The sequence below is a fragment of the Euprymna scolopes genome, chromosome 37 (genome assembly GCF_053919585.1).
Source record: "Euprymna scolopes isolate OS-2025 chromosome 37, ASM5391958v1, whole genome shotgun sequence".
NCBI lineage: Eukaryota > Metazoa > Mollusca > Cephalopoda > Sepiida > Sepiolidae > Euprymna > Euprymna scolopes.
Window position 1 is genome coordinate 47,627,665 of NC_136518.1, and position 14,244 is coordinate 47,641,908.

Below are 14,244 nucleotides of genomic sequence, written 5' to 3' on the forward strand. Positions count from 1 at the left end.
ATCCTGCCCGTCCATAAAATATTGAAGTAAATTTTGAAATTGGAGGAAATCCACAGGAAGCGATAGCACACGTTTTTATACTGTAGAAATCCAAGATCTTGTTTTTCTTTTAATTATGTCGACCAGATTTTAACAGTTGGACTTAAATAGTATTTAAGCTGACAAATCAAACTTTCATTCTGACTAGCCAATTTTTATTTGTTATTTTTGTATCATGTTATTGGCAATAAACAAACATACTTTGCTGCAATCTATTTTTAGAAAATATTTCATCTGGTTTGGCAGTTTGTTAATAAGGTGACATTCTTAAATCAAACCTAAAATGAAAAATCAACCAAGGGGAATAACTCTTATTTTTTAGGAGTTAGCATTCCTTGTTGGAGTTTTTAGCTTAGATATTGAATCGAATAAATAAAATGTGTGGTTATAGAACATATTAAAAAATATGTTAGTCAATGCCAGGTCAGTATAATTAAAATATATATATATATATATATATATATATATATGCACGCATATATATTTTTTCTTTGTCTGTTTGTTCCACTTTTTTTTTTTTTTGGAAACTACTGAATCGATCTGCCTGAAATTTTGTATAAACCTTTATGATAAAGTGCAGCAAACTAAGTATTATGGTCTCCATTCGATGCATAGTTAGTGATGAATAAGGATTCACCATAATACCACATTTAATCGAGAAGTTTTCTCCGAAACTACTGGGTTGGTCTGGTTTAAATTTTGTATGGACATTTGTTATGCAAAGATGCAGCAAACTATGTATTATGGTATCTGTTTGCTGTACACTTAGGGATTAATGTGGACTAATAGGTATTGGTATTTGATGCAAAAATGAGTACAAATTAAACTATATTCAACCCTCAAATTGGCATAAAGTATTTATTCTAAATCAAAATGTACAAATGAATGGGGGGAGGGGGACAGATATATCAAAATATCAACTTATCTGATGAATTTTTTTTATTATTATTTGGATTCATCGGACTACTGTTCTCATCTTAAGTGTGATTTTCACAATGTTTCAGTCTATATAACCTCCGACCTTTTTCGGTCCTGGATATGACCTTAAACTATATCGGATGGTGAGGCCCCAGCTTGTGGGCTTTGGGGAGTGTGGAGCCACCCTTTAATTGCCATTGCTCCCAGGTCCATTCTGACCCGGAATGGTAGTACCTGTTAGGGTCCCAACTATGGGTTAAATAGAAACCGACTTGAAAAAAAATATATATATATTCTATTAAAAAATTTTTCTTCAAAATAACTGGATTCAGCATTAAATAACCTGAAAAGGGTTGATATACCGTAAAACACAAACAAAAACAACCGAATACTTTCTCTCCTCCTGAGTCCATAACACCCCCACCCCCCCCCTAAAAAAAACCGTGTTGCTTCAAAGGTAATGTACATTAGTCCAGTGTCTGTATAAAAGCTTTTTCAATGTTGTTGGTCATTGCAGTGAGAGTTGAGTGGCTTACTACTATTGTTACTCCTCCCACTACCACTGATGCTGCTACTACTATTACTAATAACCAAATTTTAAAAAAATAGATAAAAAGGGGTTCTGAGTCTGCCCCATCGTACCTTCCTCTATCTATAACTCTCCCTACATCACCTCTTCCGTACAAAAAGAAAAATGGAAGATAAGACGATTGTTATTAAACAATTAAAAAATTTGGGACGTTTCTTCATCAATTATTAATCTCTGAGGACATTTCCGTACATTTTTTTTTGTTTATTTATTTTATTTTTTTTCATCAGTGGTAAAGGAAGGAAAAGAGGCAGAAAAAGGTATGAAGAAATTTTGTTCCGTCCGGCCTTTTCACCAGAATTTTAAACTCTAATTCATCTACATATGGAACTTATAATTATGATTAAAGCATGTCTCTCTTGAATATAGACAGATTCAGTTCGGCATAAAATAAACCTAACCCATTGACCAACATCTAGAATGCTATAACTTATATAGAGGCAATAGTTAATATTTAACACTTTATTGCAGTTTCACTGTAAATCCAATCATCAGAAGTGCATTTCTGCCCAACATGTTTGTATACATTTAAATGCAAGCTCTTCCTTTACACTAATAAAGAGCAATGTGTATTTATTTATTTATACATGAATAAATATAAATCTGTCCCATCACAGAAATGTTAGCAAGTAAAAAGAAAACGTGCCCCTTTTCTAGCCCTTGCTCAAATCCATTTCCTATGGTCAGGGTAAGCGAAAAAGCAAATAGCAAGTCAGACAATCAATTACTACCACCTTAAATGAATTCTAAAACAAATCCCCCTTTCTAAAAAAAAAGAAAGTCAATGGTTAGTGTTTTTTTTTTTTTTTAATCTGCTTTAGGTCATCAGAGATGATAATTTATATATGAAAGATTAAATTTCTGGCGTAAATTCCACGATTTAATCTCCACTCCTAATAATGATTACTATGATTCTGATACTGTACACACCCCCCCTTTTATCCTCGAGTGGCCTCTAGGCCTTGATAAGTGGTGACTTCTATGTAAAAAAAAAAAAAGAAAGAATAAATAAAATAAAATATGAAAAGACGATATTGAAAAGGAAAATGACTAACTACAGATGGGTCCACTTCTTTATCAATATTTCACCCACAAGGGCATTTCCATATATTCTTTTTTTTTTTTTTTTTTTTTTTTTCATCAGTGGTAAAGGAAGGAAAAGAGGCAGAAAAAGGTATGAAGAAATTTTGTTCCGTCCGACCTTTTCACCAGAACTTTAAATTCTGATTCTACTGCATAATTATGATAAAGCATGTCTTTTTCGTATATAGACAGATTCATAAAATAAATCTAACCTATCGACCAACTTCTAGAATAACTTAGAGGCAAATAGTTAATATTTAACACTTGATTGCAGTTTCACAGTAAATCCAATCATCAGAAGTGTATTTCTGCCCAACATGTCTGTATACATTTAAATGCAAGTTCTTCCTTTACACATTAATAAAGAGCAATGTGTATTTATATATAAATAAATATAAATCCGTCCTGTCACACAAAAGCGATTAAAACACATGCCGTTTTCTAGCCTCGGTTGAAATCATTTCAAATGGTCACCGTAAGCAATAAAGCAAATAGCAAGTCAGACAATCACCACCACCTTAAATGAATTCTTACACAAATCCTCTACTCTAAATAAAAAAAATCAATGGATGGTGTTTTTTTGTTTTTCTTTAGGTCATGAGAAATGATTTATATATGAAAAATTAAATTGCTGATATAATTATACAAATGTAGATACATTCAATTTGGTATAAAATAACCCACCCCATCACCCAAAATCTTTTGTTTTTATTACTCATCAGTGTGGCTACAATTAACGAAATTTGAAATCAGGACTCTAGTGGTTGGGGTCCGATTCTCTAATAACTGAGCTACATTGAACTGTGTGTGGCTATAGGAGAAATTATATTATATAAACATATAAATAAACGAAGGTATACCCAATGTTCATTTCCTACTCTCCATAAATGATTACTTGTATTCCTCTCTGTCACTGGATTTAAATAATCTATGGTCAAGTGCAGTACAGCTAGAGATTGAGCAACTTTTGCTTCACTATAAACTTCATGACATAAGCAACTTTTCCGCTATCTCTAAAGACTCACAAATACGGCCATTTTGTTTAAAAACACAAAACAGCAAAATATTTGCACCTCATCTGTAGCTTTCAATGTTTTGGGGGGGTTTTTTGCTTCATTTTTAAATTTAAAATTCATAAGATGCTGTAAAAGAATTTTTCATTTGCATTAAACTTCCCGGCATGCCACGTGCTTCAAAGTTCTAAGTAATAACAGGTGCTTTAATCACACCATTTAATAGCACCAAGAAAACGCTACAATAAGTGTATAAAAAAGACCTTGCTAAAAAAATGATTTCTTTTTTTACAAATATGAAACATCTTTTGTCTATGAGGATGGGTATTTTACCCAAAAAATTTAAGACCACAAGATCAGTTTTTAAAATTTAATAAAAATGATTTGCATCCAATCTATGGCTTATAACAGCATTTTACTTGAGTTTCAAAAAAATAAATAAATAAATAAATAAATATTCAAATTAAAGTTTCATTTTGGGGCATTAAAGGATTTAAATACAAATCTCCATTTAAAATAAATTAATGACTTATAACGTTTTTTTTTTTTTTAATTTCAAACAAATTTTACTTCAGAAACGCATGAAAAAGAATCTTAAAATATGCAGATGAAGATGATTAATATTTTGAATGGCAATCTTTCGAAAGCGCTTTTACATATTGACACAAAAAATACTAAAAGTTATTAATTTTTTCTTTACCATTGCGGTATGATGTCAAAAGGGACGTGATGTTGCCTTAGATGATAGATTAATTCATTAGACCATCCAATTGATCTCTTGAAACTCATGTCTGTAAATGACTAAGTGGTTAATGACACAGACTGACAATCTGGGTGTGCTAAGTTCAAATCCAGGTCGTTCCACAGAAAAAAACTTTCAGTTAAAGGATTTTGGCAACCTTTTACATGGCCCCTCCTGTAAGTACCTATTTCTTTTTAGAAAGATTTCTAACTAGAAAGATATCGAGGAAACAAATGCCAACAATGTAATCCAAATCATAAAATATGAATGAATGATAACAACTGCAAAAAAGGACATTGTTTTAAAAAAAAATGGAGGTCATTTTTATTAATATGAAACATGTCATCTCTGAGGAAGAGCATTCTACCCAAAATATTTTAAGACCAAAATTTAAAAAAAAATTAATTAAAAGTATTTGCATCTTATCTGTGGTTTAGGACAGCATTTTTCTTGATTTTTAAATTTAAAAAAAAAAAAAAAAAAAAAAAAAATTTAATTCAAGATTCAATTTTGGGGACAAAAATTTTTTTAAGCCAATCTGCATTTAAAATAAATGAATTTATTTTTCACATTTCTCTTTATTTCTATTAAAAACAAAACTAAATTTCTTTTTTATTATTTTAAACTGGTGAAAAGGTTTCGAACTGTCTTTCTCTTTAAATAATTAAAAAAAAAATGTAATATAACTAGTCACAAATATTATTTAATAACTAATAAAACTTCTAAAAAACAAATGCAATCTGAGATGAGATTCAACAATTCTGCATGCTTTTTTTATTTGTTACTCATTCTGTTTTGATTAATAAAATGTTTCATTTGGACGACAACAGGCCCTTGTTTTTTTATCATCCTCCTCTCTGTCCGCATTGTTCTTCTCACATAACTCACAGATTTCTCTGGATTCTTTCCAAGTTGAAATTAATATTCTTCTCTCTTGTTTTAATATTGATTTCACTTTATTTTAATTTCTTTTTTATACTTTGTTTTTTTTAAATATCTTTCTTTTTTTCATTTTTCTTCCTTTGTTGACTTTTAATTTCTTTTCATTGTATGTTTTTTTTTTCTTAATTTTTTTTTTTTTCATTTACATCCTTCGTTTCCATTCTTCATTTTCTTTTACTTTCATTGTCTTTCGTTTCTTTTTCTTTTTTTATTTGTTTTTTTTTTTCATTCTCCTTTCATTTCCTTTTCGTTTTCTTTTTCTAGTTCATTTTTTTCATTTTATTCATATTCTGTCTTTTTTCATTTTCTTTCATTTCTTTTTTTATATGTTACATTTCTGTCTGCCTTCGATATCTTATCTTGGTATCTCTTTTCCCCATATTTCTTTTCTGTCTTATTTTTCTTTAAGGCCCACTTGCCTACTTGATCCTATATGTCTCTTTTGTCTTAAATGTTTTTTTGTCCTATATGTCTTTTGTGTTTTATATTTCTTTTTTTTTTATTTTTGTCCTATACTTTTTTGTCCTATACTTTTTTGTCCTATACTTTTGTCTTATATTTTTTTGTCCTATATTTTTTGTCATATTTTTTTCCGTTCTATGTCTTTTTTCTAGTTTTTGTCTATTTTTTTTAATCCTTTATATTTTTGTTTTTTTATTGTTTTTTTAACCATTTTTTCTTGCTTAACACTTTTCCTTCCTTTTTATCGCCGCATTTCATCCTTTGTATGCAAGTAGTTATGATAATATTCCTATATATTAAAAAAAATTTCCCATGATTTATAAGTTATGAGATAGTCCTTGCATTTTAATGTCTTTAACATTAATTAAAACATTATCATTTACATCTGTCTACTTTCATTCATTCATTCCCGTGACACTGATTATAAGTCTCTGCGTACAAATCATGCTAATATTTACTTTAAAAAAAAAAAAAAAAAAAAAACAGCTGTCTGTATTAAACATTCTGGGATTTTTTCTTTTCTTTTTTTTTTTTTTTTTTACTTTTTATATCGATTTATATGCCCCCCCCCCCATCCAGTTTTTGTGGCAATTCTTGCAAGAAACTAAAACTTCCTTTTTTTTTTTTCTTTTTTTTTTTTTTTTCTAGAAGAGAAAACTATGATTTATAGGCTTGTATTACCAGCAGTGATTCGGTACAATTGGCATATTGGATATTACAGCAGCTGAAAAAAAAAAAAAAAAATGCTAGATTCTCACCACACTAACACCACCTCTCTCATCAACCCTAACCCTAACCAATCCAGGAAATTAACTTTCCAACATTTGTGTAACAGAACGACTGAGAATTATATTTACTTTTAAAAAAAAAAAAAAAAATTGGTTTCTTCACAAATTTCTTTTTCTCTAAAAATAAATTACCAAAAAAGAGAGGCGGGAGCACAGCTAAAGAGAAAAGAACGACTTGCAAATAAACAGAGATTCTGATTACTAAAACAGCCGGCTGCGTTCGCCCAAGGGTTGGGAATTGGGTGTCTTCTTTTTTTTTTTTTTTTTTTTTTTTTTTAATTCTTTCTCTCACACTGTATCCATCAATCTCTCTAAATATATATCTCATTTGTATGTATTTATTCTCTATCTCTGCTTTACACACAAATACACGCATATGAAGATCTGTTATCTTTTAAATTATTTTATTAGCGATATATAAGCGGTTTAGAACCATTACTATTTATATAACATTTTCGCTTTCCTAAGCGGTGAAGAAGGAGATTTACTTCCCCTTTGTTTTTAGCGTCGTTCTCTTTTTATTGGATGTGTTTTTAGTTATCTATATGATACCATAGTACCTTTAACATATGTGTCACGGTTTCCAGATTATAAATTATTCGATCGAGAAATCCTATTTATTACAAAGAAGGATAGAAGATGAGAACATACTACGAGCATTAATTTAGTATATAGATATGTTAATTTGATGTTAGTAGTATCATACTACTAACATTGCATGTATGTAATCACGGGTTTGTATTACTATACACATAGATTCGAAAAAGTTGTCAAAAAACTCGCTCAATATTTTACCGTGACATAGGCTGACGTATATTCGGTGGGTTTCTAACAGTATTTTGTATAGTTTCTTATTTTTAACTCGTTTTCCCCAGACTTATCGTGTTCAAGAGAGAGTCGGGCGCCATTTTAAATTTTCCAATACATCAATAAACACTGTATGTTTTTTTTGGGGGGGGGTAGCAGATTCAGGTAGGCTTGGGTGGAGATATGTGGATATAGGGAGGGGGAGGGGGAGAGAGGATGGTAAAGAGAAAAGAAAAAAGAGAGGGGGGAATGAGATACATACATATTACAGACCAATGTGTAGACACATAGGCACATAAATATAAAAACAACATTGGTCTGTAATATGTATGTATATGTATTATGCGCTCTTATGCGTGCGTCAACGTCTGTATTAACTCTTAACTATTTAAAAACAACCCACTATGAAATGAACAACGACCAGACCACGTAACTCTGTATTGCCAAAAATGACAGCCGTACTAACCCCCTTCCCTCTCCCTCTCCGTCTCCCACCCTTTCCTCCCATCTATCTCTCTCCCTCTCACCTAATTAATATACCTTATTGAACAGGAAAAAAGAAGTAGTCAAAATTTTAAAACCCAAAAATTGAAACTCCCCCCCCCCCTCCTCTCATTACTCCCTCTCTTTTTTCTTTTCTCTTTACCATCCTCCCCCTCCCTATATCCACATATCTCCACTCAAGCCTACCTGAATCTGCTACCCCCACACACACAATACAACCTAATATACTTTAAACTTCAAAACTGAAATATTGTTATTACCTGCCTTCCCCCTCTATTATCTCCTACCCCAAAATCACCCTCTTTTTTATTTTTTTTCCGTATTCCTCCTAAAAACAATTCTTCCTAATACTAACCAACCATTTCTGTAAGGTCTGACGAGGCTGTTAGATTGTAAACATGGTCCAACATCCGAAACATATGTAACCAAACAGATAAAACAGTAATAAAAAAAAAATAAAACACATATTTGCTCTGCAATAGTATTGAGCACTCTCTTCAGGTTTTTACTAATTACCAGTTTTACCAAATATATATATATAGAGTCCATCTATGAATTCTGACGATGCTAGTTGGATTTTTCCTCTTTGAGGATTTTCCTCTAGCTGAAACAATTTGTAAACTCATTCTGGACTCACAGTAATAAATTTCCTATATACTGCTCTGACTACACATTGAGCACTCTACTCCGGTTTTTTCACCATTGGTAAATATATATATATATATATATATATATATATATATATATATATATATATATATATATATATATATAATTATTTACTATAAGAATTATCAAATACCTCAGACACTAGTATTTCATCCTTTCAGGAATCTACAGTTCAGGGTGTCACCAGTCAACAGATTCACCCCTGGTGACAGAAGCCATCTCTGGCTTCATTAGCAAGGACCATATCCATTTGGCTACTGTTTACCATGAGAAATGTTGTTGAATTTTAAACATTTATTTTATTAAATGTTTTTAATGTCAGTCAGAGTGATCTAATCATTATATGATGGTCGGCGCATAAGATCTAAATTGATCGACTATATATACTGTTTATCATTCTCTCTCTACCCCTCATCTATCCAAGTTTGTCATTATGATCAGCACTTGACGATATGTAGTTTCTTGCCTTGCATATTTTTAGATCAAGTCAAGTAGAAACTAATAGTGACTACATAATGCTGATCGCATGTCTAGAAAGAGCTTCACATAAGCTCTATCACAAATATTGTACACTGTCCTTTATATGTATATTTATTTATCTCCCTTGTATATATTTATGCAGCTATACAGAAATGAACAAGTTGCAAATGTTGTTTTTCTCGTATCCTAACCATATTAACATCAAAACAGGTTTATTCTTATTTAATTCTTTGATACAACATAATGCTGGAATGCTGTATATATAGTAATCTGCAAACATCCACAGACAGTTTTAGGTGTTCCTAATTTTTATTATATATTAGCGTTGGCATGATTAATTTGAATCGGAAAAATTGGAACTTTTTGAGGTATTGGAATCGATATCGGAATCAGAAAAAGTTCTGCCTCTTTGCCGATGCCCAAAACGATTCTTTTTATTATCTTTTATTATTTGATTTTGTTGAAAATAAAACCTTCCACTGCTGGTAAAAATAATAATAATAAAAAATATTTATTGATTTTAAACTACCAGTTAAACTAAAAGCTACCCCCGTCCCCCCTCCACAAGTGTGTTCTTACCTTTGAGAAAATGTCTGCCCATTTAACATGTTTTACAGTAATCCAGAAAAAAAATAACAACTTTATACTTAAATATTTCAAGATTTATAAAGAATCCGAATCAGTAATTGTATCAGAATCAAAAATTAGTATGGAATCGGTAATTGTATCGGAATCAGGAAAAATATTGGAATTGTCCTATCACTAATATATATATATATATATATATATATATATATATATATATATATTTGTAGTCATCGACATTCAGTCCTGTTTCGTTGCATCACAACTCCTTAGTAGCGCTAGATTAGCACCTCTGCGAAGCCAAACATTGAACCTTGAACCATCGTGTTGACAGTTAGCAGTTTTACCGATCGACCCACGGGAGCGATGCCCGCAAATAACCTCGCCAAATGTCTATTTTAAACAAACGTCCATCGACCACTTTTATAGTGCTCAAACCGCTTATTTATAAACAAACAACAAGCCTCGCATTTTTCAGCCAATTAATTAGCGGGTGAGATTATTTACGACAGTGCTCTACCGATATATATATATATATATATTTGTAGTCTATTTTAAACAAACATCCGTCCACCACTTATTATATATATATATATATATATATATATATATATATATATATATATATATATATATATATATAATTTTCCTTTAATTTCAATTGTTTTTCATTTATTTTCTGCATGCACATTCAGATCTTTCCAACTCACATGTTTAACTCCAGTCTTCCCTCATTTCCATCCTCTTGAACCACTCCCTTAAATCTAATTACTGGCCTCTTTCATTTCACTAATCTCAATAATGAAATCTCTTAAAGCCAGTCCCACAACAATATTACCTTTTTTTTTTTTTTTTTTTTTTTTTTTTTCTCTCGGCGTGTGTTACTTTACTTGATTATTTGATTCGTAATATATTTAAATGTAAAATTAATTAAAAAAAAAAAAAAAAAAAAAAAAAAAAACTTAAAAACAAGCTATTTTTTAGTTTACCGGTACAAAATAGTTTTACCTGTACCTACCCGGCATTGCCAGGAGTGCAGTAAAGTCATTTTAGTTTTAAAGGATTTTTATAAAATTAGATGTAAGGGAGAGAACTATTCACTTTAAAATATTAAGTTATGGCTCTTGCTCATTTTTTTTTTTTTAATTTCTTTTTTTCCTCTCAGTAATTAGCTAAAATCTTAAATAATATCGATTATCTAGCCGAACTGTATAATTATTTTTTTCAAGTGAATTGCATAGAAACATTATATTGCCAGTAACATAATACGATAATAATTGAAAATTAGCTAGTCAAAAACAAAGTTTGATTTTGTAGCTGAAATGATATTTTGGTCCAACTTTTAAGTACAAATGAAATACTATTGCAGAAGATATCTCGATTATTTCATAGATATAGATTAAATCTTAGTCATGCGGCTAATGATTCTTTTTAAAGTCTTTAAATACTTCAGATATAGCACCAAGTATTCGCATTTAAAAAATACATGTCTTAACAAAGACTGGGGGTGCAGCTTTCCTGGTGATTTTAGCACGCTTCCAGGTAATATTTTTTTAAATACCTACAGACGCTAGTGTTCCATCCTTTCGGGAATCATATATACTAGTGGGACCTGTGGAAATTTCACAGGGAACTGATCCGATGTAGATATTCAGCGTAAATGGAGACATTCTGATATTTTTGTAGCTCTTTTGTTAAAACTGCAAAAGTGTTTATTCAAGCTAGCAGGGATGCTTGGTGTGGCCAGGTCGTAAAATATGCTTAAAGATGATATTTTAATTATTGCAGATTTCGTATATTATTATAGAGTTAATGTTCTATCGATTTTTATATGTTATAAACTTGCGATTTCAAAAAAAAATATATATATATATATGACTTGGGTTCATCACCTTGAATCGAAACCGAATTCCCAAACTTATGAAATATATATATATATATAACTTTAGTTCCTTCAGCTATAATCAAAACTGAAACCAAAACTTATGGAGAAGTCTTGATAAAATTATTTTTAAAAAAATAGATTATTGGAGTGCCATTACCTATAATCAAAACTGAAACCAAAACTTATGAGGAATTCTTCGTAAAATTATTTATAAAAAAATCGATGACTTAAGTGCCATCAGCTATAATCGAAACCGAAATCAAAATTATGAAGAATTCTTAGTAAAATTCTTTATAAAAAAAAATTAAATGACTTGAATGGCATCAGCTATAATCGAAACCAAAACCAAAATTTATGAAGAATTCTTGGTAAAACTATTTATTACAAGAAATGGAAATACATAACAATTAAACAACCTGGATGTAAGTGTGACACAGAAAATAACATACACGCTATCGTATTAATATATAGATTATATAATTATATTATCAAAAGGGTAACTCTTTAACGTAGCAAACCATATCGATGTAAGAAAAGCTCAACACTATTAAGAGGAGCAGCCAATAATATTGAATGAAAGATGAGGAATAAAAGTTATATATAACTTTAATATATTATCAGAATAATAAGGAAAAGTTATGGTGAAAATTAAGAAAAAAATCCCTCTTTAAGTCATGGCATTTTGAGGCTAAATTCTTCTCATCAGAGGAAGAGAAAGGACAGAATTATTCAAAATGCAATTATAGAAAAAACTTGCTTAATGACATTTAGAAATTAAATGAGAATGAAGGAAAAGGATAATATGGTAAATCGTAATTAAAAGTAAGTACTACATACGAGGATTAATCAGAAGGCTAGTATAGATAAAAAAAATTTATTTAACAACATGCCAATGAATGGATTGACTAAGATACATACGGGCTTTAAAGGCGGGCAAATAAAAGATATATCTGCCTTACTTAAAAAATGCTAGTTTTATTTTTGGTGTCTTTAACCCACCCCACCCATTCTTTTTGCTGATGAGGAGACTTTGTTTTATAAAATCAAATGATAAAATTATTGTTCAAAACGTATTGTCTATTTCAATAAAAAAAAACCGTTTCCGAAATGATCGTACAATTTATTGATTTTGTTTGTTCTTCCTTTGGAAACCGATTTTTAATTATAAATTATGAATCATTTTACTATATATATATATATATATATATATATATATATATATAATGTAGGTAAAAATTAAAAGAAAAAAAAAAAACACAAACTTAGCTCGAGCTCACTATAAATTTATTTCAACCCAAAAGGGCTTCATCAAACGAGAAGCATTAGTCAAGGTATAGCGTCCAACTGGGATAATTGAACGAATTTACAACTTGTTTAGGGATTGAAAGAGATAGGAGAAAGAGAATACAAGGAGGGAGAAAAGGATGAAGAAATTGTAGGTATGGGAGGATGGAGAAAAAAACGGGGAAAAGTTTTTAAAAATATACAGTGAGAAAACAAGCGTAGAAAAAGTGAAAATATAAATAATTGCATACACATGTATTGTTACATTATTTTAGAAGGGAGGGTTTATGTATGTTTTACTTCTATGAGCAGTGTTTAACCACAATACCCCCTCCCTTCTAAAATTCAATTAACATTTTATTTCATTAATAATCAATTAAAAGTAAATAAACAAAAATGTTTTAGTCACAAATAAGTAAAACAAGGGATAGTTTCTATAAAGAAAAAAATATGAAGGATTTATTTGAAAAAAAAAACAAAAACAAATAAAAACAAAATAACAACCCCCACATTATCCTTTTATTTCTTAAAAAAAAATTGGCCTTTATCAAAAAATTTTACAAGAATATATCACTTATATGTCAGCTAGAGTAGAGAGTAAAAGCCTCCTAAACCCATAGATACTCTACATAAAATGACCCAATGAGTTGATATGCTGTAAAACCCAAAACAAGCAAAACATAGAAGGAAGAAACACACATATACTTATGCAAACAATGAGTGGTCGTGCAATTTTATTAATATCAAGAAGAGATTGACTTCTTTTTTTAATATAATAATTCTGTTAACAGACAACGTTCGTCATCTTCAACCATTATTATCATTTTTTTTTTTTTTTTTTTGTGTACTGATAAACTAAAATTGATCCAAAACCTAACAGTCGACTCTCATCTAACCTCCTGAATAATATCTTTCTTCATTGTCATAAAATGAAAAAGAAAAGATTTCTTAACAAAAATTCTTTGTTTTGTTCGTTCTTTTTGTTTTAAACTTTTTTAATTTGTTGTTTTTTATTTAATTTATTTTTTTTTTTTTTAAATCTTTCTTAGTTTTGGCAGTTGTACAGAATTCCCCCTATATTAAAAAACAAAAAGAAAAATCTTTTTGATATACACACGCATATATATATATATATATATATATATATATATATATATATATATATATATATCCGTCATGGAACAAAGGCGTCATATTCCAATAATCATGTAAATGAAGTATTTTTTTTCTATAAAGAAAATTATTTTTTTTTATTTTACAATTTTAAACAATTATTTGTAAATTGTAGTTATTACAAGGCTGACAACGACCAAAAACATAAATCGCAGAAATTCGAATTGAGTTATCTGCCTTTGTTTATTCAAATTGGCAGAGTGAGACAATTCATTCCCGTTTCTCCATAAAATTAAATTTTGTTAGAGTAAAAAGATTAGTTGATCAATTTATGATTTTTG

General features: G+C 29.7%; 1 protein-coding gene across 22 annotated transcripts in view; it reads left to right on the forward strand.

Moving 5' to 3' along the window:
• LOC145261142 (neogenin-like) overlaps positions 1 to 14,244 on the forward strand; it is a 396,586-nt gene that overhangs the window by 200,642 nt on the left and 181,700 nt on the right. For 15 of the 22 annotated variants that reach the window (XM_080119417.1, XM_080119423.1, XM_080119424.1 and 12 more), the window contains exon 9: positions 2,691 to 2,720. The exons of the other annotated variants lie outside the window; for them this stretch is intronic. In XM_080119417.1, coding sequence (XP_079975543.1) covers positions 2,691 to 2,720 — 30 coding nt within the window. The remainder of the gene's footprint in view (positions 1 to 2,690; positions 2,721 to 14,244) is intronic. 22 annotated transcript variants of the gene reach the window in all.